This window comes from Narcine bancroftii, chromosome 5, assembly GCF_036971445.1.
Source record: "Narcine bancroftii isolate sNarBan1 chromosome 5, sNarBan1.hap1, whole genome shotgun sequence".
NCBI lineage: Eukaryota > Metazoa > Chordata > Chondrichthyes > Torpediniformes > Narcinidae > Narcine > Narcine bancroftii.
Window position 1 is genome coordinate 196,094,500 of NC_091473.1, and position 26,024 is coordinate 196,120,523.

The 26,024-nt window shown below is 47.6% G+C and overlaps 3 protein-coding genes across 5 annotated transcripts in view; 1 reads left to right on the forward strand and 2 right to left on the reverse strand.

Annotated features, from left to right (window-relative positions):
* Nucleotides 1–13,621, forward strand: part of itga10 (integrin, alpha 10) — a 172,929-nt gene extending 159,308 nt beyond the window's left edge. The window contains exons 29-30 of the mRNA XM_069940600.1: nucleotides 8,431–8,544; nucleotides 12,648–13,621. Of these exons, the coding sequence (XP_069796701.1) occupies nucleotides 8,431–8,544; nucleotides 12,648–12,710 (177 nt within the window). The 3' untranslated portion in view covers nucleotides 12,711–13,621. The remainder of the gene's footprint in view (nucleotides 1–8,430; nucleotides 8,545–12,647) is intronic.
* A 3,881-nt stretch (nucleotides 13,622–17,502) lies between these two features.
* Nucleotides 17,503–21,080, reverse strand: LOC138765444 (uncharacterized). Its single transcript, XM_069942483.1, has 7 exons — nucleotides 20,977–21,080; nucleotides 20,636–20,749; nucleotides 19,669–20,448; nucleotides 19,078–19,312; nucleotides 18,937–18,976; nucleotides 18,301–18,815; nucleotides 17,503–18,207 (listed from the first exon to the last, which is right to left on the reverse strand). The coding sequence occupies exons 1-7, from the start codon at nucleotides 21,078–21,080 to the stop codon at nucleotides 17,503–17,505; spliced, it is 2,493 nt and encodes an 830-aa protein (XP_069798584.1).
* A 1,155-nt stretch (nucleotides 21,081–22,235) lies between these two features.
* Nucleotides 22,236–26,024, reverse strand: part of rnf115a (ring finger protein 115a) — a 32,012-nt gene continuing 28,223 nt past the window's right edge. For all 3 annotated transcript variants that reach the window (XM_069940604.1, XM_069940603.1, XM_069940605.1), the window contains one exon: nucleotides 22,236–22,454. In XM_069940604.1, the coding sequence (XP_069796705.1) occupies nucleotides 22,323–22,454 (132 nt within the window). In that variant the 3' untranslated portion in view covers nucleotides 22,236–22,322. The remainder of the gene's footprint in view (nucleotides 22,455–26,024) is intronic.

Below are 26,024 nucleotides of genomic sequence, written 5' to 3' on the forward strand. Positions count from 1 at the left end.
ATGGAATTAAGAATTTTCCTGATTGATCTAATCATTCTTTCCCACACACCTCCATGATGTGATCCTGTGGGTGGGTTAAATATCCAATTAATTTCCTTTGGAAGTAATGAATCACGAATTCAATGTTGATTCCAATTTTGATTTGCTCTCCTTAACTTTAATTGAGATCCTGTAAAGTTAGATTCTTCATCAGAATGTAATTCTTTTACTTGACCACGTCTGGCAATAAAACATCGAAGAACATTGATAAAAGAGTCAGTTTCAAGCAAAGACACTGCTTCATTATGAATTCCTCTCGTAGTCAAACAGGTAAAAATAGCCCCATATCGTTTTTCAACTTCCCCATTTTACTTGTAAAGGATCAAAATTATTAACTCCCACGTATGTAAATGTGGGTTCATCAGGTGAAACTCTTTCTTGTGGCAAATCTGCCATCTGTTGTTGGCCAGGTTTTGTATTTGCATGTTGACAATTAACATATTTTGATATAATTCTTTTGCTCAATGTTGGAGCACCAGGTATCCAGGGGCAATTCTGATAACCTGTGATTACAACCACCATGACCTGTTTTTTCATGTATAGGTTGAACAATCAATTCAGAAATAGGAAATTCCTTCTCTAATTGGATATTTCACTTCTCCTGGCATTATTGCTTTTTCCAATCTTCCTTCTACTCTCAATACATCATTTACCAGAATAGGATTTAGCTTGTAAACACGACTTGTTTTGTAACATTCAGATTCTTCTTTAATTTTGATATCTTGTTATCAAAAGCCATTTTCTGACAAAATGAATTATCTCCAATTCAGCATTCGCCATCAACTGTAAGGTAACAGCTCTTTTGAGACTTCAGATTCTCTTTTTTGATACGATGTAAAAACATAGTTTTTAATCTGACAATCCATGCTACTGCCCTTTTCAAATGAAACCATGCAAATTAATTGAATAATCGTATCATTCTCATTAGATATTTGAATAGTATTCACGCTAGTGCTTTGGATTTCTGGATCCTCCATTGAAAATTCTTTCAACTTTTCTGGATTTTGAGGCCAATCTTCTTGAGATTGCAAAAGAAATTGAAGACTGAGCACCCAAGTGTTGGCTCTTTTCAGAAATGAGTGAATTTTTGATCCTCATGAAGCCATGTCAGCTGGATTATCCTCTGTTTTAACATATCTCCATTCATTAACATGTAAAACCTTTCCGATCTCATTAATTCTGATCGTCACAAAGCTACCAAACCTTGTTGTTTAATTATTAATATATTTAAGCACTGATGTACTATCAGACCAAAACATAGAATCTGGTAACTCCATCTGTAATTCTCTTCTTAACACAGTGTCCATTTTGCTCGCCATAGTAGCGGCAGTCAGTTCCATTTGAGGTCTGGTGACTGACTTTAATGGAGTAACTCTGGCTTTTTCCATTACATATCTACAATGTACTCACTCTTGGTTATTTTGCAGCATTAAATAACTGACAGGAGCAAAACCACCTTTGTTGTGTCAGCAAAATGGTGTAACTGAGCAAATGTGGTAATTTCAAAGTCTTTAGATGTAAAACATCTGTCGACTTCAAAACTTTCTAACATTTCAAGATTCTCAATCCAATTCATCCAAACTTGTGCGATGGAATCTGAAAGCTTCTTCCCATCCAAATGTTCTTCTGCACAATTCTTGTAGAATTTTCTTGGCTATTAAAACTACTGGTGCCAATATTCCCAAAGGATTGTATATCATCTTCTTGTCAAAGGCTGTTCTTTCAAAACAATTTTGAATTTGAAAACATCAGATTGAACACACCATTGCACCCCTAGAATTCTTTCGACAGGTAGAAGGTCACAATCCAAATCAAGATGTTTTACCACCTTTACTCTTTCTCCCTCAGGAATCACAGTAAACATATCTCGACTGTTGCTAATCCATTTTGGAAGGAAGAAACTTCCTTTATTACAGATCTCCTTCAACTCGTGATAAAGATCTATCACTTCTTTTTCTGAAACCACTGAAGTAAGACAATCATCAACATGGAAAATATTTCTGATGATGCTTGAAGCTTGAGAACTAAACTGAGAGCAACATTTGCACAACTCGGTGACAAAGTTGCTCCAAATAAATGAACTATCATTCTGCACTCAATCATATCTTTACTGTAACCACCATTAGGCCACCACAACAATTGTAGAAAATCATAATCTTCTGATGGTACTTTCACTTGATGAAACATCACTTCAATATCTGCAGCAAATACAATAGGATCTTTACAAAATCTTATCATCTTTGGCTTGGCTTCGCGGACGAAGATTTATGGAGGGGTAATGTCTACGTCTGCTGCAGGCTCACTGGTGACTGACAAGTCCGATGCGGGACAGGCAGGCACGGTTCCAACGGTTGCAAGGGAAAATTGGTTGGTTGGGGTTGGATGTTGGGTTTTTCCTCCTTTGTCTTTTGTCAGTGAGGTGAGCTCTGTGGTCTTCTTCAAAGGAGGTTGCTGCCCGCCGAACTGTGAGGCGCCAAGATGCACGGTTGGAGGTGAGATCAGTAACAATTACAATAGGATCTTTACAAAATCTTATCAGAACACCTATTAAAGTACTGGTTAAGTCTGGACCTTGTAAAAGTTGAGAATTCAATGAAACTCCTTGAAATGATGGTCCACAGTCAAATACCACATGTAGTTTCTCCTTTTGTGGTGGTCTAACTCCATGATGAGGTAAATACCATTTTCTACCATCTTTACGTTCCAAGATATCTTGATTCCTTTTCCACATAACCCTTGGTTATCATATCCGACATGACATTGGTATATTTCAAATGAAAGGAAGAATTTCTTTTGTATTCTCTTTTCAAATTCAGCGTACGCTGATCTGCAATTAATTTACTGTCCGGCATTCAAATTTCTCTTTTGCTATACAGTAATGACCATCAACATGTTTCACAGAATTTTAAACTAAATCCAGAAACTGTTTATCCTCCTTTGAAAGTTCTTGAGTATCTTTGTGACATTCAGGGAAATCAATTTTAAACTGTGGCTCCCTCAATCATTAAGTTTGACATCTGAAATTCTGTTGACATTTACATTTGATGACTCCTGATCATTATTCATTTTTCATCCTAATGGTCCGTTAATTGTCCATCCAAGCAACATTCTCACAGCATAAGGTCCATCATTTTGACTCCTTATTAATTCTAAAAGTTCGAGAGGTTTTGGTACATCTAATCCAATTAACATCTCAATCTTAGCACCAATCTTGGGTAAGCAAATGTCTTTTAGATGAGCCCACTGTTTGATATCATCCTGATGTGGAATTTGCTCCTTATTCACAGGCATAGTCTTCTGAGTATATACACTTGGAAGATTGCAAAATTCATTGCTATTCAATTCAGCAATCTGTAAACCTGAAACTATATTAGTTTCAATGTTCCTTTCATCATTCATTGTCTTCAACAAGATCTGTGATCTTTTTCCATGAAGATTAAGTTTATTCATCAATTCAACAGTACAAAATGATGCAGTTCTTCCTGGATCAAGAAATGTGGAGGTCTTTAGTATGAAGTTCCTTTTTTTTTTTAGCTTTAACCTGCATAGGAACCATTGAGAGGAATTTGTCACCAGCCCCAGTAAGACTGTTTGTCTGAAGTATCCTTTCTGACTGTCTCGATAGTCTTGGATTCAGATTGTTTGACTTCCTTCTCAACTTTACTTCATTGAGTATGCAGTAACTTGGGATGTTTTAAACTGCATACATCACAACTGAGTCGCTTATTACAAGTTTTGCTGATGTGTCCTTTACAGAAACAACTAAAACATATTCCATTCTTCTTTAAAAAGGTTAATTTCTCATCATGCGACTTTTTCTCCAGTCGTGAACATCTTTCTAAAGCGTGCTTATCTTTGCAATATAAACATCTTTCCTGAACAGTCTGATCTTCTTTTTCCTTTGTTTCCGTGTTCTTTCCTGTTCTTGTATCTGACACAGCCGTTACAAAGGTACTTCTCTGCTTTCTGCTGAGACGGTGATTTAGACTTCTTTACATCTTTAGGAACTATTGAAGTATCCTTAATATTTCCAAATACTGGTACAGTCTGGACCTCCACACGTCATTCCAAAAGTTGCACAACATCCTCAAAGATACTGTCCCTTAAAGGAATCATTTTATGCTCTGCAACTTTGGTTTTCCATGCCCTTCAGCTTGTAAGGTAATTTATTGACCATAATCGACAAATTTGCAAGCAAATTCAGCTCTTGCAAATGTTCACTACTTCCCATTGCGTTACAACACCCTCTCATATGCTTGTAAAGCCTTTGTATCCTCTGGTTTTATTGCTGCCTGTCTCTGTGGGCCCTGGTGATTTCATGTTCATCACCATAATGGTGTTTCAATAATTCTTTTGCCCTTTTAAAACCTTGTTCTGATCCACATAGTGGCAACTTTTGACTAACCCCTTCACCTGTCCTCCCGTAAACTGCTCCAGGTAATACAGACCATCTTTAGTGTTTTTAGTATTACTTTCAATGTGATGTTCAAAGGATTTCATGAAAGTCAGATATTATAATGGGTCTCCACTAAAAACTGGAATTCCCTTCTTGGGTAAACTATTTAAACCTTGTTGCTGTACTAACATAGCAGAGATTTTGTTTTGTTTTGCTATAAGTTATGTTATATTGTCTTGTCCGCCATGGCTTGTGACTGATTGTCTTGATTTCATTTTGTTTCGCTATGAGTGATAATATATTGTCTTGTCCACTAAGGCTTGTGTCTGATTGTCTTGAGGTGAATGGAGCTGGCTGAACTTGAACTAGTGCCAGAGGTGGAGGACCTTGAGTTGTAAATGATGGCATTGATGGGGATCCTTGACTTGTCACTGGTTCTTCAGCAACATGAAGAGACATCATTGGTTGAGTATGATCAACTCGCATGGTTGAACCTTTTTAAAATACTCTCCTTTTGGGGAGATTCAGAAATGGTGCGCTCGGAAGAGATTGAATGTCGCTGGCTCTGTCCACAAGGTTGGTCATTGACATTTGAGCACCAGCAGCGCCACCTGTGGCTCCTGGCTTGAGTATACTCCTTTCCTGTGGCTGCGGTCCCCACTGATCTGCTGGAGGCTCCTTGGGTATTTCATTTTGAGTGATAGATCTTGCAGAACCCTGAGCTAATGCTTTTACTCTGGCTATCTTCATAGTACATTGTTCCTCAAGATCTAGTCTTTCCTTTTCTCTATTCAATATCTTGTTGAATCTTAATTTCAGCATCTTGCCTTAGTTGCTTATTCTTGATTTCAGCTTCCATATCTTCTCAAGCACATCTTTTCTCCACCCACTTACATTGTGTCTTGATAGTAGCCAAGTCTGCTTGCCCCTTAGCAAGAAAGCTGATGTGCTTGAAGCACACGAAGCTGTACTTGCTCTAGATATCTTTAAAGACTTTGAAAATCTTCCTGCACTCATAACCATGGAAACATCATCAGGATTCACATCTGAACATTCAGATACCACTGATTGAGTCTCTATCTTCCACATTTCTCTCGGTACAGCCCCAGTGAGGCTTTGCAACATCTGTTCCAATTCCATTAACCTTTAAGTCAACTAATGAGGTCTGCAGTGCCTTATTGGAGTCCTCTTCTTGCTTGGTAGTTGAAGCCACTTCTTTTATGGTGGCTGGCTCCAATCTCCTGCCAAGCATTATTGGTCCACCTTGCTGGCTCAACTCACAATCAATCAGTTCTTTGAAAGGAGCTGTTTGTTCGAGGTCTTTAGCCCGTCGAGACCTCTTCTTCTCCATCTTGGATTCTTCACACTGCAATCTGGCTTATCCTGATTCCTCGGAACTGTAAATAAATTTGTATCTTGTGTGGTCCCTTTAAGAAGATTTCTTTGGCTGAATTGTTTCATATCTGTGGTACTTCATACAAACCAGTGTATCAGGTGATTTTAGAACACATACTTCTGGGTTTCCTGCCAGGTTCTGGCTGGTAGCAGTAGCTTATCTCTCCAAGGTCCTTTCAATTTTAAACTGTACAATTGGCAGACACCATAGACATATTCTAACAGAAAACTGAACTTCTTGTTAAAGCTTAAATGCTTCAAATAAGATATAATTCTTTCAGACAATTTTACGAGCTTTTCTTCCAAAGTTCACAATTAATACTTTTCTTTGAATGTAAATATAGACGACACTTTCCGAGTTCTAATATTTCCCAATTTCAAACCGCGTCATCTTAAGCAACGATATTCTGAAATGCTCTCATTAATGCAATAAATCAAACTTCATAGTTGCAGCTGTAAGTAATTTTAATTCATTGATCAAATGATAAACATTTTCCATAACTAATTAAAAAATTAATTAAGATGAAATTATGATGAATTCAAAATAAAGTATCTCAAGGTTAGGTCTCCACCATAATTCTTCGAAGAATGAGATGCAAGCTCTCTGGATGCTCGGATATTATGACCATATGATGTCATAGTCACTACAAACAAAACTTTCTTCAAGGGATAGGCACAAAATTAACTAAGAAGTAAAAACACAAGGTTTTAAACTTTACACCCTCCAAGACATGTTTCGAAGGTACAAAAACAGGTTTAATTTTCAAAGTCTGGGACTTTTCACGTTTAAACATGCACAAAATGTGCCAGATATTTCCGACGTAGATGCAGTGATGTACCCAATTCACCGACCTATCACACACTCCCGGGGTCAGTCACAGAATGAAGCTCCCTCTGCACCGTCCCATTGCACACTCCTGGGTTAAGACACAGAATGGAACTCCTTCCATACTGCCCCATCACACACTCCCGGGGTCAGACACAAAATGAAGCTCCCTCTGCACAGTCCCATTGCACACTCCAGGGTTCAGACACAGAATGGAACTCCCTTGACACTGCCCCATCACACACTCCCGGGGTCAGACACAAAATGAAGCTCCCTCTGCGCCGTGCCATTGCACACTCCTGGGTTCAGACACAGAATGGAACTCCCTCCACATTGCCCCATCACACACTCCCGGGGTCAGACACAGAATGAAGCTCCCTCCACATCATCCCATCACACTCTCCCGGGACATGGACATGGGGTGGGAGGGGGGTGCTGCCCGTCTTTTATTGGGTCCTGGTTAGAGCAGCCTCCTCCTCGTCCTCCCAGGGTGCTCCTGGTGTGTACAGGACAGTGGTGGAGTGGGACGTGCCCTCCTGCTATGCTGTCCCAATCACATTGTCACATCCACATGAGGGTAAAAGCCCCTTTCTCTGTCATCCTGCACAGCGAGAGTTTCCCTGACAGCTTGCTTCTCCTCACTGACCCTCTCCTGCCCGGATGGTCTGTGGCGCTCAGTACTGCCACCTGGTGGTAGGGGATGTTTTAAACCAGTGGTCCTCAACCTTTTTCTTTCGACTCACATCCCACTTTAAGTTTTCCCGATGCCATAGGTGCTCTGTGATTAGTAAGGGATTCCTTAAGGTGGGATGTGAGAGGGAAGAAAAAGGTTGAGATCCACTGTTTTAAACCAATTATTTACTAAGGGAAAACCATTCAAAGTCTCTTCCCACTCTTAGTTTCGTATCCATACATTTCTGTCACTGTTAGTTTCATTTCTATTTACACCACTACCACCACTTTGTTGTTATTCTCCCCTCTGTTGGATGAGGGGCTTCCCCTCAGTCTCAGCCCCTCAATGCCCACTCCAAACCGTGGTCCTTCCCCATTGCACCCTCACATTGGCTGCTCCAAGCCTCAGTTCATCCCTCAGCACGTACTCCTGCAGCCTGGAATGTGCCAGTCAGCAGCATTCCCGCAGCGACTGAAAGACCAAAGGGCATCTTTCACTGAGTTGGTGGTCTTCCAACTGTTCTGAATATCTGACTGTGTGTGTCCCCGAGTAAAGCATCCTGACCGCTGATGACCCCAGGCAGCAAGTGCTGGATGGACAAACTGTTTGTTCACCAGACCCACTGCCCAACCGAGATGAGGAGAGGAAGATTTTACAGCAGTTGTTGATCACATCTGGGCTGCCCTTCAGTCCCCCGCTCCTGATCTTTGGGCAACTGGTTCGGAAGGAGGTTGTGGGTTGAGGAACCTCCTGGTCAAAGGCAGTCGGGCGTTCAGCCCGAGGGTTCTCAAGGAGAGAGTGTCCAATGGCTTCCCAGAGCCCTCCTGGGGACCAGTGGGTGCCCACAAGAAATGGAGGTCAACCTAGTCTGGGATGAAAATACCTATTTTTAATTTAGACATAATGAATTTGGTGGCCCACGCCGGATTCGAACCCAGGCCATGTGCTAACCTTGCCGCCCCAGTGATCATTAAATCACTCTGTGCTCAACATTGGTCATGAAGACACTTGATGGGGTGCGCTGAAACGTCGCCAGGTTAGACCCAGGGTGGGGGAGCTCCCTCTGGATTCGAGGAACTGATGGTCAAACCTCCTGTCTAGGTGGTGTTAGAGCTGATCAAGCCAGCAATGGTTGGAGTCTCCTTATGGATAATTATCGGGAGCACCCTCGGAGGCCTCATTCTCCTGGCCCTCATCGTGTTCATCCTCTGGAAGGTAAACGTCTCTTTCTTATCATTCAATCCTCAGGGGGAGAAGCAGGATGGGATGCCAGGGGATCTGGTCGCTGAAATTTTAGAGGGCTTGCTGACGAGGTGTAATATGCATCAGGGGGGGATCATGAAGGTGCTGCCACCACTCTGTCCTCTTAGAACCTTAATCTAAAACATAGTACAGGCCCTTACGCCCACCCCATAACCTACTATAAATTGCCTAAAATTTCTCTATAACCATAGAATGCTACAGCACAGGAAACATGCCATTTGGCCCTTCTAGTCTGTGCCGACCATCTTTATGCTAGTCCCATTGACCTGCTCTCATTCCACAACCCTCCAGACCTCTCCCATCCATGTATCTATCCAATTTATTCTTAAAACACAAGATCGAGCCCTCATTCACCACATTAGATGGCAGCTCATTCCACACTCCCACCACTCTCTGAGTGAAGAACTTCCCCCTCACATTCCCCCTAAACCTTTCCCATTTCACAAAAGTATGACCTCTCGTATTTATCTCCCACAATCTAAGTGGAAAAGCCAACTTGAATCTAGTCTATACCTCTTATAATCTTATAAACCTCTATCAAATCTCCCCTCATTCTACTTCACCCCAAGGAATGAAGTTCTTACCTGTTCAACCTTTCCCTGTAACTCAACTCCCGAAGTCCCAGCAACCTCCTAGTAAATCTTCTCTTCACTCTTTCAATCTTATTGATATCCTTCCTGTAGTTAGGTGACTGCACACAATATTTCAAATTTTGCCTCACCAATGTCTTAAACAACTTCACCATAACAACCCAACTCCTGTACTCAAAACTTTGATTTATAAAGGCTAACATGACAAAAGCTTTCTTTACAACCCTGTCCACCTGCAACGCATCCTTCAGGGAATTATGTATCCGTATTCCTAGATCCCTTTGCCCCTCCACACTCCTCAGTGCCTGACCATTTACTCTTTATCTCCTACCTGGGTTTGTCCTTCCAAAATGCATCACCTCACAATTATCTGCATTAAACTCCATCTGCCATGTTTTGGCCCATTCTCCCAGTTGGTCCAGATCCCTCTGCAAGCTTTTGTCTACAACGCCTCCTATCTTTGTGTTATCAGCAAACTTGCTGATCCAATTTACCACATTATCATACAGATAATGTGGTAAATTGAAGTGGACAACAAACAACAATGCTGCCAACACAGATCCTTGAGGCATACCACTAGACACAGGCCTCCAGTCTGAGAAGCAATCATCCACTACCACTCTCTGCTTTCTCCCACAAAGCCAATTTCGAATCCAGTTTACAACCTCTCCATGGATACCTAATGCTTTATCCTTCTGAAGTTATCACCTTGTCAAAGGCTTCACTAAAGTCCATGCGGGCAACATCCACAGCCTTCGTCTACCTTGTTGGTAACCTCCTCGAAAAACTCCATGGACTTATTTACAGTAAAACCGCACCTATGAATTTTCTGGTTGCTCGAGGTTGCGTGTTGTGATTGGTGAGGTGCGTCAATTTCAGACTTCCATATTTTTTACCCATTTATTTCCCATGATTTTTTTGCCAGTTTCTTGACTTCTGGATAACAGTTTTACTGTAATAGTGTCTGGAAAGATCCTACTGAACCCATCTCCACTGCCATTGCCAGCAGCGCATTCCATGCACCCATCTCTCTCTCTGTGAAGAACTTACCTCTTACATTCCCCTGTATTACTGCCAAGCACCTTAAAACTATGTCCCCTCATGTTAGCTACTTCTGCCTTGGGGAAAATAATCTCTGGCCATCCACAAAATCAATGCTTCATCATCTTGTCCACCTCTACCAGGTCTCCCCTCATTCTCCATCGCTCCAAGGAGAAAAGACCAAGTTCCCTCAACCTATCCTCATAAGGCCCCCTCTCCCATCCAGACAGCATCCTTGTAAATCTTTGCAGCATCTACATCCCTCCTGTGGTGAGGTGTGTGTGTGTGTGTGTGGTGTGTGTGTGTGTGTGTGTGTGTGTGAGTGAGTGTGAGTTAGTGTGTGTATGAGTGTGGGAGGGGCATCTCTACAACATGAATTAATTGGCTGTTGTAAATTGTACCCCTTCCACATTGCATGGGTGACATAGAATCTGGGAGGGGGGAGGGTGAGGGTACGGGTGGGGAGGATTAAAGAAGTGTAGTAAAGAAGGGCTGGCACAGACTTGATGGACTGAAGGGCCTGTTTGACTCCAAATCTCACCCAGGATTTAAGGTTCCTCTTATTGTCATGTACTAATACATTAAAAGTGTAATCTATGCGATTTACCCAAACCTCTACCTGCCTTAAGGCAAACGTAGAGTTGCCACGAACATTGCCCAGCGCCCCAAACAATGGGAGAAAGAGAAGTAAAAGGGACTCCCTTCAGTCACTGTGTCTGTTGATTCATCTCCAGTCCTCCTGCAGCTTCTGCAGTCGTACAAACTCACGTTCATTCCATCGGCCACCCGAGCTTCAGATCTGAACTGACACGATCAGGAAGCCTTCAGCGGCCAAGGCCCCTCGGGAGCCCTTCTTGCCCCCAGCATCCCATTGAAACCCAGTTCTGATACCTGGTTCTCAAGAGTAGCCCACCACTTAGTGTGGGTTCTTCAGCCGCTGTGCTCCTCGCTGGTCCACTGGCATGGTTACCCTCCTCTGCTTCTCCTTCTCAATGGAGGGGTGTTCTCCCCATTTCTGGTGCCCTGCACCAATCCACTGCTCCCTCAGAGGCTGCAACCCCTTGAGATATGGTGCCTAGCACAGGCACTGCCATCTTGGGCATGCACCCCGTGGTCGTACAATTTTAAAAAGTACCATCGGCTCCTTTAAAAGGTAATTTAAGCCTGTACAGAGCCATCAACATCATTACCAGACAGTAAGACCTTGCAGAGTAGAGCTTTGGCTCCACCCCACCATCCCCCCCTTGGGCCTGCACCAATCACCGGGTTCAGGGGATGTAAGGACCAGGGAGAAGAACAAAGCCTCTGACAAACTCTCTCTTGCTCTCAATCCCTCTCCCCTTTCCCTTCCTCCTCTCCCTCCATCAATCCTCCTCTCCCTTCCCCTTACCCTCTCACTTCCTCCCTGTCTCCCCGACCCTTACCCTCTCCTTCACCATCCCCTCCGTCCCCTTTCCAACTCCGTTTCTCCCTTCCCTCCCCCTCTCCTCCCCTCCACTTTTCTCCCTCCCCGTCTCCCCTCTCTCCTTCCCCCTCTCCCTCCATCCTCCTTCCCTCTCTCTCCTTCCCCTTTTCATCACCCTCTCCCTCCCCTCCCCATCTCTCCCTCCCCGTCTCCTCCTCCCCCTCCCACTCTTCACTCTCTCCCCCTCCCCATCCTCCTTCCCCCTCTCCCCTTTTCATCACCCTCTCCCTCCCCTCCCCATCTCCTCCTCCCCCTCCCACTGTCTCACTCTCTCTCCCTCCCCATCCTCCTTCCCCCTCTCCCTCCCCTTTTCATCACTCTCTCCCTCCCCTCCCCATCTCTCCCTCGTCTCCTCCTCCCCCTCCCCATCCTCCTTCCCCCTCTCCCTCCCCTTTTCATCACCCTCTCCCTCCCCTCCCCATCTCCTCCTCCCCCTCCCACTGTCTCACTCTCTCTCCCTCCCCATCCTCCTTCCCCCTCTCCCTCCCCTTTTCATCACTCTCTCCCTCCCCTCCCCATCTCTCCCTCGTCTCCTCCTCCCCCTCCCACTGTCTCACTCTCTCCCTCCCCATCCTCCTTCCCCCACTCCCTCCCCTTTTCATCACCCTCTCCCTCCCCATCTCTCCCTCCCCATCTCCTCCTCCCCCTCCCACTATCTCACTCTCTCTCCCTCCCCATCCTCCTTCCCCCTCTCCCTCCCCTTTTCATCACCCTCTCCCTCCCCTCCCCATCTCTCCCTCCCCGTCTCCTCCTCCCCCTCCCACTGTCTCACTCTCTCCCCCTCCTCCTTCCCCCTCTCTCTCCCCTTTTCATCACCCTTTCCCTGTCTCCCCTCCCCCTTTGTCTCCCTCTCTTTCTTCCCTTCCCTCCCCCTCTCCTCCTCCCCGTCTCCCTCTCTCCCCTTCCCATCACCCTCTCTCTCGCTCTCCCTCCCCTCCTCCCCTCCTCTCTCTCAACAGTGTGGTTTCTTCAAGAGAAAACCAAAAAATGAGGGAGATGATTCACACAAGAGCAAAGAGTGAGAGTGGGGTGTTGCAGGATCAACCAGCACCAAAGCCGCCACACTGACCCCCGTCGCTGGGCACTCCACAAAGACTCCTGCAGCCTGCCAAGGCCTCATGGAAGTGACCGCCATCCAATGTAAACACTGTTGGGACTAACTCTGTCCAGGGGCATTGGCAAGGACACTGTGTAAACCTACTGTGTCATCTCAGAGCTGTTCCCATTCCTAGGGCCTGGTTCCCACTGGGGGGGTGGTGGTCAGCTTGCTCCCTCTCACTCATCTGTTGCTGCCACTGTCCAATTCCCCCCCCCACCCCCCCCAACCCCCAGGGTGGCTCCTCTACCCTCTGCACTTACTTGCAGCAGTGGCTTCAGTGAATGGAAAAGCTCTGCCTCATTGCAAATCCATCGAGTTGGCCGCTCCCAGACTGGTGAACCTCTGCAGAGTAGACCTTGACTGTCCAATTCGGCCCAATCCCTCGCTCTACCAACCCCAGGCTGCTCAAGGTCCAGAACACATCCTCAGAATGAAAGGTCATCAACCAGTAACATTGGAACATTCCAGCGCAGCACAGGTCCACGATGTTGTTCCAACCCATGGAAACCTACTCAACAATCTAACCCTTCCCTCCCTCACATCCAGAACCTTCTAGCTTTCTTCCTTTCACATATCCCTATTGTTCCAGCTTCCACCACCACCCCCGGCAATGCTGTCCAGGCCCCACAATGCGTACCCCTGACATCTCCCATCACCCTATATCAGTGGTTCAAAAAGGCTCTCATGCTGCCATCTCCTTGGCCTCCAAGCCACATCCTGAGCACCACCCCCCCCCCCATACAATGGCACTGAGGGTGAGGTGGGTTGTTAGTGGCAGAGCTGAGAAGGGGGTTAGTGGCAGCACTGAGAGGGGGGTTAGTGGCAGAGCTGAGAAGGGGGTTAGTGGCAGAGCTGAGAGGGGGGTTAGTGGTGGGGCTGAGAGGGGGATTAGTGGTGGGGCTGAGAGGGGGGTTAGTGTTGGGGCTGAGGGGAGGTTAGTGGTGGGGCTGAGAGGGGGGCTAGTGGTGGGGCTGAGGGGGGTTAGTGGTGGCGCTGAGAGGGGGGCTAGTGGTGGGGCTGAGAGGGGGCTAGTGGTGGGGCTGAGGGGGGTTAGTGGTGGCGCTGAGAGGGTTAGTGGTGGGGCTGAGGGGGGTCTAGTGGTGGGGCTGAGGTGGGGTTAGTGGTGGGGCTGAGAGGGGGGGCTAGTGGTGGGGCTGAGGGGGATTAGTGGTGGCGCTGAGAGGGGGTTAGTGGTGGGGCTGAGGGGGGTCTAGTGGTGAGGCTGAGTGGGGGGTTAGTGGTGGGGCTGAAAGGGGGGTTAGTGGTGGGGCTGAGAGGGGGGTAGTGGTGGGGCTGAGAGGGGTGTTTAGTGGTGGCGCTGAGAGGGGGGGGGTTAGTGGTGGTGCTGAGGGGGGTTAGTTGTGCCAGTAGAACATGGCAGTCACCGAGACCAGCTCTCGCCTTGGCATCGTTTATGTTGTTCACTACGCCACCCCGAGTTTAGCCAGAAAATTACTGCAATGGCTTCTTCACTAAACTTTGCAGCAGACTGAATAATAACAAGATGGAAGTTTCTTTCCCTCACCTCCCCCTTGGATCTTTCCACCACCCACAGGTGGGGAGGGGGTGTGGCATCACCCACTTTGGGAATCACTACCCTATACAGATGTCCTTTGGTACTGGCTGTCCACCCTGTCTATGCCTCCCAATCTTAAGCCACCTCTCATCCTTCGCTCCAAAGAGAAAAGTCCCAGCTCTGATAACCTTGCCTCATAAGACACATTTTCCAATCAGGCTACATCCTGGTAAATCTTCTATGCAGCCTCTCCACAGCTTCCACATCATTCCTGTAATGAGGTGACTAGAACTGAACACAATATTAAAATTTAGACAGACAGTGCAGCAACAGGTCCTTTCAATCCACGAGCCCATGCCACCCCTGGTGGGAGGAAACCAGAGCACCCGAAGGAAACCCCTGCAGAGTCAGGGAGAACACCCTTAGAGGCAGCGCTGGATTCGAACCCTGGTCGCTGGCTCTGCGATAGTATTGAGCCAACTGCTACACCAATCGTGCTGACCCCAAGTGTGTTCCAACCAGAGATTTGAAGAGCTGCAACATTAGCTCACAGCTCTTGAACTCAATCCTCCGACCAATGAAGGCCAGAATACAAGTCTTGACGACCCTGTCAACCTGCACGGCGACCTTGAGAGATGTATGGATTTGGACCCCAAGGTCCCTCTGCTCTTCCACACTGCTAAGAAGTATTGAAGATGTTTGCAAGATTATCCCAAGGGCTTAACCCTCTACATACGCAGAGGCCTGTATATTCCAAACCCATCACATCACCAGTTGGGGAATGCAAGCTGCCTTAATTCTGGTTGACACTCAGCAGAAGGGACCTGAATCTTCAGTACAATGACTTACCTGCTTCACCTACATCCCTCAGATAGAAATCTGGGGAAATGATCAACTTTGAATTGCCTCCTGGAATGGGCCAACTCAAGTGAGAGGCCGAGTTATCCCACACAAAATACCCACAATCGGAACAGTTTGGGAGAGGTGCAAATGCCAGGGACATATTCAGACGCTGCACAAGAGAGGGGAAATCACACAAAACGTTCATCAGGGAAAGGGTTCCGGAGGGGCCTTGACTGACCTGCTGAGCTTTGCCAGCATTATACATCTTTATTAGAACCAGGCATTCGGGAAGAAGTAAAAACACAGCGATGCTGGATGAACTCAGCAAGTCTTGCAGCCTCCACGGGAGATAAAGATATATTACGGATGTTTGGGGCTTCAATCTTCATCAAGGTATGAGTAAAAACCAAGCACACAAAAGTGCCGGAGGAACTCAGCCCAGCTTTTCACCACCTATAAGAGACAAAGATATATTGCCAATATTTCTTCAGGTTTCCTAGAGATGCTAAAAAAGACCAGCTGAGTTCCTCTAGAATTTTGAGGTGTTTACTATAATCATAGTGTCTGCAGCCTATTGTGTTCTACATGAGTAAAAAGCCCACAGGATGAATAAATAGGCGGGGGGTGGCGGTGGGGAGGAGGGAAGAGAGGGTGGTGGGAGGAGCACAGGCCAACAGGCAGAAGGCAATAACACTGGACAATAAAGTTTTTCAAGAGGTTTGCTTCCTGAATCAAAATTGGGAATTATGATGGACAACTTCAAGCTGAACTCAAAGAAAATTTCAGATTTGCTCCAAGTCGTTGGAGAAACATTAAATTTACTTTAATTGAATTGACCATGTTTAATCGCATCATGATGTTGACACACTGCTTTAGTTCAACTGACGTAAAAATGTTTTGCCGTTGATTTTCGTTTGTACTCAGCATCTGATGCCTCTCATGTCCAACAATAGTTGGCCGGCATTGATGGATTCCAGTTGCCCTGATACCACTTTTCCATGGTCACAATGTCCCGGTGAAACCTTTCACCGTGTTTGTCACCGACCGCACTGAGTTCGGCCGGGAAGGAGTCCACGTGCGAACGCAGGGAATGAATTTTCAATTACATATTGTACTTGGCGGTTTTGTCTGCTCGAAGTCGACTTAAAATATGACAGGAAATCACAAAAATAGATTATATCTAATAAATGGTACATGATAGGAAATGTTTAAGGTGATTTTTGTGATCAACAGTCCACAATCCATAAAATACACCCAACAGTGTTCAGGAAGCAGAATCTTTGTTGTTCAGTTTTTCAACATGGATAGAACGACAGGAGAGGAAAGGTGAGAATAATCGGGGGGGGCAAGGGGGGCTCTGTGAAAGCAGAGCTGGAGGAAAGGTGACGGGGGAAAGATCGAGTTGGAGGGTAACAGAGGTAATCGAGAAGCCTTCGGCTAAGCGAGAGTGACTTCATAGTTGAGAGGCAGAGAGTTGATGGGGGGGGGGTAGACGGGGTAGGACACTAGTTCCCACTTACCCTTCTCCTGGCTTCGGTCTCTCAGTGTCGCCGAAGCAGTAAGCAATACATGTACAAAGCACTTTATTTAAAGCTTTTGTTAATGTCAAAACTTTAAAAAATATGGGAAATAAAGCCAGACTTAAGTTTCCTTATTGTTCACTGAAGCCAGAACTAACTTCCTTTGTATCAAGACATCCCAGCCATTCTCAATGGGGTGGGGGGGGGGGGAGAAGGGACCAAAATCATAAAATATTTTTTATGTAGTTGGGAGGAGAGATTGAGAAAAAAATAATCAAACCACTGCTTCACAGGGAAGGGAACCCTTAAAAATTGAGCAGAGATGTAAAGGGCCACAGCCAAAAGCAAACAGTTGAGAATGGCTGGTGTCGAGCACAGGACTGAAGGAATCTGCTGGTGGTTGTGGATTTGGGCCAGAGATTACTGCACCATGCCAGTGTTAGGAATCTGCAGGAATGCACTCTCCATCCACACCAATCAAAGACGGAGCTAACAGCAGGGAGGGGAGGGGAGTTTCCGCTGGGAATATTGGGATAGGAACTGGGTTAACAACAGGGGGGGAAGAGATGCTGGAATTGGAATAGGAGGGGGAGATGTCGGAATGGGAACGGGAGGGGGATATCTTGGAATGGGAATGGGAGGGGGATGTCAGAATGGGAACTGGTGGGGAAGATGTTGGAATGGAAATGGGAGGGGGAAGTCAGAATGGGAACATGAGGGGAAATGTCAGATTGGGAATGGGTTGGAGAGATCTTGGAATGGGAACGAGAGGGGAAACCCGGAATGGGTACAGGATGGGGAGATATCAGAATGGGAACAGGTGGGAGGGGGAGATGTCAGAATGGGAATGGGAGGGAGGGGCTGGTTGGAATGGGAACGGGAGGGAGGGTGAGATGTGGGAATGGGAACAGGAATGAGGATGAGATGTGGAAATGGGAATGGGAGGGAGGGGGACCTCTCAGAATGGGAATGGGATGGAGGGGGAGATGTCGGAATGAAAATGGGAGGGAGGGGGTGATGTCAGAATGGGAACGGGGTGAGATGTCAGAATGGGAACCAAGGGGGAGATGTCGGAATGGGAACGGGAGGGACAGATGTAAGAATGGGAATGGGGGATGGAGATGTCGGAATGGAAACGTGGGGGAGATCTTGTAATGGGAACGGGAGGGGGTTGTCGGAATGGGAGGGGGAGATGTCAGAATGGGAACGGGAGGGGTGATGTCGGAATGGGAATGGGAGGGTGAGAAGTCAGAATGGGAACGGGAGGGACAGATGTAAGAATGAGAATGGGGGATGGAGATGTCGGAATGGGAACGTGGGGGAGATCTTGGAATGGGAACGTGAGGGGTGATGTCAGAATGGGAACGGGAGGGGGAGATCTTGGAATGGGAACGGGAGGGGTGATGTCGGAATGGGAATGGGATGGAGGGGGAGATGTCAGAATGGGAATTGGAGGGTGAGAAGTCAGAATGGGAATGGGAGGGAAGATGTAAGAATGGGAATAGGGGATGGAGATGTCGGAATGGGAACGTGGGGGAGATCTTGGAATGGGAATGGGAGGGGTGATGTCAGATTGGGAATGGGAGGGGGAGATCTTGGAATGGGAACGGGAGGGGTGATGTCGGAATGGGAACGGGAGGGGGAGATGTCAGAATGGGAATTGGAGGGTGAGAAGTCAGAATGGGAACGGGAGGGACAGATGTAAGAATGGGAATAGGGGATGGAGATGTCGGAATGGGAACGTGGGGGAGATCTTGGAATGGGAATGGGAGGGGTGATGTCAGAATGGGAACGGGAGGGGGAGATCTTGGAATGGGAACGGGAGGGGTGATGTCGGAATGGGAACGGGAGGGGGAGATGTCAGAATGGGAATTGGAGGGTGAGAAGTCAGAATGGGACCGGGAGGGACAGATGTAAGAATGGGAATAGGGGATGGAGATGTCAGAATGGGAACGTGGGGGAGATATGGGAATGGGAATGGGAGGGGTGATGTCAGAATGGGAACGGGAGGGGGAGATGTCAGAATGGGAACAGGAGGGGGAGATGTCAGAATGGGAGCGGGAGGGGGAGATGATGGAATGGGAATGGGAGGGGGAGATGATGGAATGGGAGGGGAAAGATGTCAGAATGGGAATGGGAGGGGGAGATCCTGGAGTGCAAATGGGAGGGAGAGATGTTGGAATGGGAATGGGAGGTGGGGATTAGTAGGAATGGGAACGGGAGGGGGAGATGGTGGAATGGAAATGGGAGGGGGATGTTAGAATGGGAACGGGAGGGGGGTGAGATGTTGAAAAAGGAATGGGGGAGATCCTGGAATGGGAACAGGAAGAGGAAAGTCAAAAAGGGAACGAGAGGGGGTGATCCCGGAATGGGAACGGAAGGGTGAGATGCTGCGTGGGAAAGGGAGGGGCAGATGTCAGAATGGGAAAGGGAAGGGGTGATGTCGAAATGGGAATGGGAGGGGCTGATGTCAGAATGGGAACGGGAGGGGGAGATGTAGGAATGGGAATGGGAGGGTGAGATGTTGGAATGAGAGGGGGAAATTCAGAATGGGAACGAGAGGGGGTGATGTTGGAATGGGAACGGGAAGGTGAGATGTTGGAATGGGAATGGGAGGGGGATGTCGGAAAGGGAAAGGAGGAGATCCTGGAATGCGAACAGGAAGTGGAAAGTCAGAAAGGGAACGAGAGGGGGTGATGTTGGAATGGGAACGGGAAGGTGAGATGTTGGAATGTGAATGGGAGGGGGATGTCGGAAAGGGAACGAGAGGGGGTGATCCCGGAATGGGAACGGAAAGGTGAGATGCTGGGATGGGAATGGGGGTGGGGGGGCAGGTGTCGGAATGGGAGGGGGTGATGTCAGAATGGGAACGGGAGGGTGAGATGTTGGAATGGGAACGGGATGGGGAAGATGTCGGAACAGGAGGGTGAGATGTCAGAATGGGAACGGGGGGGGGGGGAGGGAGTTGTCGGAATGGGATGGTGAGAAGTCAGAATGGGAACGGGAGGGATAGATGTAAGAATGGGAATGGGGAGGGGGAAGATGTCGGAATGGGAATGTGGGGGAGATCTTGGAATGGGAATGGGAGGGGGATGTCGGAACGGGAGGGGGAGATGTCAGAATGGGTACGGGAGGGAGAGATGTAAGAATGGGAACGGGAGGGGGATGTCGGAATGGGAACGGGGTGGGGGGGGGTGATGTCGAAAAAGGAATGGAGGGAGTTGTCAGAATGGGAACGGGAGGGACAGATGTAAGAATGGGAATGGGGAGGGGGAGATGTTGGAATGGGAACTTGGGGGAGATGTTGGAATGGGAACAGGAAGGGGAAAGTCAGAAAGGGAATGAGAGGGGGTGATCCCGGAATGGGAACAGAAGGGTGAGATGCTGGAATGGGAATGGGAGGGGGAGATCCTGGAATGGGAATGGGGGGGGAGATGTTGGAGTGGGAATGGGAGATGTCGGAATGCGGCAAGTAGCAAAGGGGAAGATCTTGGAATGGGGGGATGGGGTGATCCTGGAACAGGTTTGGGTGGGGGGGTAATAAATCCCGGACGGGACCATGGGGAAATGTTCCACTGGGAGCAGGACCCGAGTGGGGATCACTGAATTTGGAACCGGAGAGTGGAGGGATTGCCGATGGAGGTGGGGGCATTAGGCTGGCAATGTTGTTGAGGAAACCCTGCTCATCCCCTCCCCAAGTGTCCCGGACCCCTACCCTATGGATGCAAAGCACCAGCAGCTCTGGTTTGACGGCTTGGACCCCGGACCTGAGCCCTCGCTTCCTGCCATCGGAGAAAAACACCAAAGCAGGCGGCTCAGAAGCATGGAAACCTGAGTACCTTTTTATTTTGGTTTATTTACAAAATAAAGACCTTTAAACAAATGAGAGAACAGAGATTAAACATTTACAACTACGGGGAAAAAGCGATACAGGCTCTCTGGTGAGCACCATGCTCGATTCATATCAACTTTCGTACACTTTCTGACTGCAGCTCGAGCAGAGTTTTGGGGCTCTGGATTTGGACCTGCTTCTCTCTTGAACACAATACGTTAGTGTTGAGGATGAGGAACAGGGAGGCCTGTCTGAAACGAGATGGATGGCCACAAGCAACCTGCTGGAGGAGTCAGTGGGGGCAGGGAAGGGGGTGGAAGAGAACAGATGACCCCTCGTGATGCCCCCACCCCCCACTGCTGGAGTTCCCCCAGCAGGTTTCTTGCCGCTCCTTGAGGTGGAGAGGGTGCAGAGATCGGGGCTCACCTCAAGGCAGCTTCCGCTATTGGGGTCAGTGTGAGAGTTTCCCTCCACCTACCCCATGGGCTCGAGCCCCACACCTTCCTGGTGCCAGAAAACAAGGGGTGCGGAGTGGTTGGGAGGAGGTGAGGCCAGTGTGGAGGACCCCCTTCCCTCCACCATCCCCTTAACCGATGCCTGTAGTATCGGGCACAGACACCAGTGGGGTCCCCAGGTATAGGGACTTCACTGGATCTGAGACCTGCAGGGAACCTCAGGTACGAATTAAAAACCCGATTCTACCCAGCTAATCCAAACTATCGTGGTTTTTAAAAATACCTGCCTCAGAGGGAACAACATTCTTCGGGACAGCAGCACGGGTATCATCCCAGAAAAAGTAACGGGTCAGATCCAGAGCACTCAGACCACGCTGGCCTCGAGTGTGGCAGTGGGAGCCAGAGGGTTCTGTCAGTACGGGAGGGGGAGAGTAGTCTGGGAGAGAGGGGAGGAGGGGGAGAGGAGAGAAGAGGTGGGGGGGGGAGAGGAGAGAGGGAGGGGAAGGAGGAGAGGAGAAAGGGGGAGGAGAGGGAGGGGTGGGAGAGGAGAGAAGGAGGAGTGGGAGAGAAGGAGGGGTGGGAGGAGTGAGGGAGGGGTGGGAAATAGGGAAAATGGGAGTAGTGGTGGGAGAGGAGTAGGAGGGGGAGAGGGAGGGGTGGAAGAGAGGAAGGGGAGGAAGAGAAGGGTGTGGAGAAGAGAGCAGGAGGAGAGATGGAGGGGGAGATGAGAGAGGAAGGTTAAAAGGAGAGAGGTGGGAGGGAGAGGTGGGAGAGGAGAAAGGGGTTGGGAGAGGTGAGGGAGGGTATAGTGAAAGAGAGGAAGGAGAGGAGGGGAGAGGATAGTGGGGCAGGAGAGAGGGTGGAGTGGGAAGGGGAGAGGAGAGAGGGAGGGGGTGGGTGGAGTGAGGTGAGGGGAGTGGGAGGGGGAAGGAGAGAGAAGGAGGAGTAAGCCTGGATTCTTACCTGGCACACAAGAGGCACAGCAGGGGAAAGGTGAGGGTGAGATAAGCCATAGTGGGAGGGAATGGGACAGCGGGAGGGCTGATTACAATGACCAACCCCTGGGCCTTTACCTTCCAACACCTTTGCATCCATCTGGCCCAAGTTAATTTGCTGCCATCTTCAGAATGAAACAGAAGGGGATGGGGGTCAGGGGTCTGGCCAAACCGTGCAGAGACCTTTTCATCCGTACATCCACCGACAGGTGAATCAATCCCACACCACATGATTCACAGAATGAAAGCCTGCCGTTGTCGTCGATTGGGAGCAAACCAATCTCGAGTTTGTGTCCTCTTAATTCTTTAATGTGTATGATTTACAATATTACTCATCCGGAGGCGCCAGGCTGAGTCGCTGCCGAGCCCTTTAATCAGTATGTCCACGGATCCCGTTGCCTGATCCCGCTGTTCGCCAGGTTCCCTGATAGCTCCTCTGGAGTCCGCTGGTGACCCGTGGTGATCTCCCCGCTCAGGCTCTTGCGGCACACCGGGCACGTGTCATGCTGGAGAGAGGAAGCAGGAGTGAACACGACAAATGGTTCTGAAGGAAGGGCGAGAGAGGCGAGCAAAACGAAAGTCTGGAGACGCCGTGATTGTAGTTGACACGAAAACACGGGGGGACTCAGCAGCGTCCTTTATGTCACCAAGACAAAGATAGGGGTGGCACGGGTTGGCGTGGTGGTTATTTGACCGGGGTTCAAATCCCGCGCAGTCTGTAAGGAGTTTGTACATTCTCCCCGTGTCTGCGTGGGTTTTCCCCGGGTCTCTGGTTTTCTCCCACCGTTTGAAACGTACCAGGGGTCTTGGATAATTGGGTGTAATTGGGAAACATGGACTCTTGGGCCAAAATGGCCTGTTACCTTGCTATTACATTTAAAAATTATTTAAAAAACCAATTTTAAAACAAGACATTTAAAAAAATTCTGGAGACATTGTGATCACACAGAAACGCTTGGAAACTCAGCAGTGTTCTTTATGTACCAAAGATAAAGGTATAACCAAGTTTCGGGCCTGAGACCTTGGTCAAGATGCGAACAAAAAGCAGGAGGTCCCCGATTAAATAAGTGGAAATTCTGTCTAGGCCACAGGAAAAATAATGCTGGGGTTGTATTTGATGCCACGTAGTACTCTGACAATCTGAAATCTGAGGGATGGGGAAGGGAGGGAGAATGGGGAATGGCAAAACAGAAGCAGAAGTCGATGTTGATGCCATCCAGATGGAATATCAGGAGACCCCAGTTGAAGGTAATGGGGCAAAATTTTAGGAGAAACATTGGAGGATGATTCTTCACTCAGAGAGTGGTGGCTGAATGGAATAATCTTCTGGAGGAAATAGTTGAGGCAGAGTCAATTTTTACATTTAAGAGGAGGCTGGATATATACATGGGTTGGAGGGTTATGGGCGGAGAATAGGCGGGGGGATCTAGCGGACTTGTTTGAGTGAACCGGCGTGGACTTGAAGGGCTGAGATGGCCTGTTTCCATGCCATAAACTGTTATATGGTTATAAATTGCCCAAAAGATAAAGAAGTCTGGTTCTGGTTGGGAGAGAGGGAGAGGTACACCTCGGGTACACCCACCACTGACGACTAGGAGATGGGTGCAGGTTTATCTGCAGTCATCAATTCGGTTCATTTACGAGCATTTTCGGCGTTTCCTGATTTCACTGGAATTTTGAGACAGGCTCAAAGGTCAAGGAGATGGCCATATTTCAAAATATCACCAGTGAAATGCAGATTTCACGGATAGAGAAGGCAGAGATTTACCAGGATGTTGCTTGGATTGGAGAGCATGTCTTATGAGGCAAAGTTCGCAGAGCTGGGGCTTTTCTCTTGAAGTGTAGAAGGGTGAGAGGAGATTTAATAGAGATCTACAAGATTCTGAGAGGTATAGATAAGGTGGACGGCCAGCGCCTGTTTCCCAGGGTGGGAGTAGCAAATACCAGAGGGCATCTGCAGAAGGTAAAAGTTTAGGGAAGATGTCGGGGTAAGTTTTTCCACATAGAGTAGCGGGCGCCTGGAATTCTTTGGTGGAGACTGCAACAATAGGGACATTTAAAAGACTCTTCGACAGGCACGTGGATGTAAGAAAAATAGAGGGTTATGGATTTGAGGGAGGGAAGGTTTCGATCGATGTGTACATTTATACAGGTCGGAACAACATTGTGGGCCCAAGGTTCTGTACTGTGTCATAAAGCGGGGGCCACTGCACAATTAAGTGGGGGGGGGGGGTCCATGAACTGAAGTCATAAAATATATTTTATGTGGTTGGTAGGAGAGAATTATGGAAGAAACCAACTAAAATTGACTGCTTCACAGGCAAGGAGGCCCAGAAACATAGAGCAGAGACCTAAGCGTCAATAGACAAAAAATGGTCAAGAATGGCTGGTGTAAAGTTCTATGTTCAGAAAACAAAAGGGAATTAAAAGCTTAAATGTCTGTGAAAAATACTGTGGAATTGGTTAATTGCCAATAAGGAATTGTGAATATATCAGGTGGACGAGGTTGTAAAGAGAGCTTTTGTCATATTGGCCTTCATAAATCGAAGTGTTGAGTACAGGAGTTGGGTTGTTACGGTAAGTTGTTTAAGGCATTGGTGAGGCCACATTTGGAGTATTGTGTGCAGTTTTGGTCACCGAACTACAGGAAAGATATCAATAAGATAGAGAGAGTGCAGAGAATATTTACTAGGATGTTGCCCGGACTTCAGGATCTGAGTTACAGAGTTAAGACTTTATTAAACAGTGTTAAACATGTTAGGACTTTATTCCCTGGAGTGTAGAAGAATGAGGGGAGATTTGAGAGAGGTACAGGCATCACCCGATTTCCGAAGGTTCGCTTTACGCCACTTCGCTTTTACAAAAGACCTACATTAGTACCTGTTTTCACTATCCGAAAGAATCCGAAGAGGAATTTTTGCTTTAGGAGAAAGGTGAAGAGCATTAAGTGCTTGATTTGCAGCGAGCTGTTATAGAGGCAGCATGCACCCTGAGCGGCTCCTTCCCCGGGAACTACGTTCAGCATCAAGCTCCCACAGCTTTGAACTGGGTCTGTGAGCCTCTGGGCTTTATCGCGATTTATTTTGTGCATCCGTTACCAAGGTGTGACCTAAGGTATCAGAAAAGCCAAGAGAGCTCGTAAGGGTGTTCTGCTTTGCGAAAAACTGGATGTAATTAAGCGTTTCGATTGTGGTGAATTAAATCAAGTCATTTATTTCAGCTGTGTATTGATTATTCCACGTGTTAGTGTTATTTTAGTTTTTGTGTGTTATTTGCTGGGCTATTTTTGGGGTTTGGGAACACTCAAAAATGTTTCCCATACATATTAATGGTAAAATCGCTTCTTCGCTTTACGCCATTTAGGCTTACGAAAAGTCTCATAAAAATGCTCTACTTTCGAATAGCGGGGGGATGTCTGTATTTAAAATGATGAGGGGGATAGATAGTAAATGTAGGTCAGCTTTTCCCCCTGAGGGTAGGTGAGATACAAACCAGAGGACATGGGTTAAGGGTGAAAGGGGGAGTTCCTTCACACGGAGAGTGGAACGAGCTTAATTTCAACATTTTAAGGTACATGGATGGGAGGGGTATGGAGAGCTCAGGACTGGGTGCAGGTCAGTGGGACTGGGCAGAATAATTGGGCACAGACTAGAAGGGCCAAAGGGCCTGATTCTGTGCTGTAAAGTCCTATGGATCTATGCCCTTGTACCCAGAGTGCAGAACTGTTGGAGAAGAATCACCCGGAGGAATTGGCAAAACTCCACACGGATCAGCATCCACAACAGGATTCAGGAAGAGGCAGCAGCTGGACGGAGGTATAATGACACCCAGGAGATTGTAGCAGACAAAATTCCATGAGCAAAGAGTCTGAGGCCTTGCCACTGTCAGGATCTAACTTAAAGAAAAGCTCCATATTTCACCCCCCCCACCAATGGATTTAAGCAGGGTGTCAGACCCTGTAACATTCAGGATTGTCGGAGTCTCCTTGTCTCCGAGTTCCTTCCCCCACCCTTCGGCTCCTGCACTTGTTTGGCCACCTCTCCCGGGGTGCTCGGCATGCTGCAATGATTAATTTC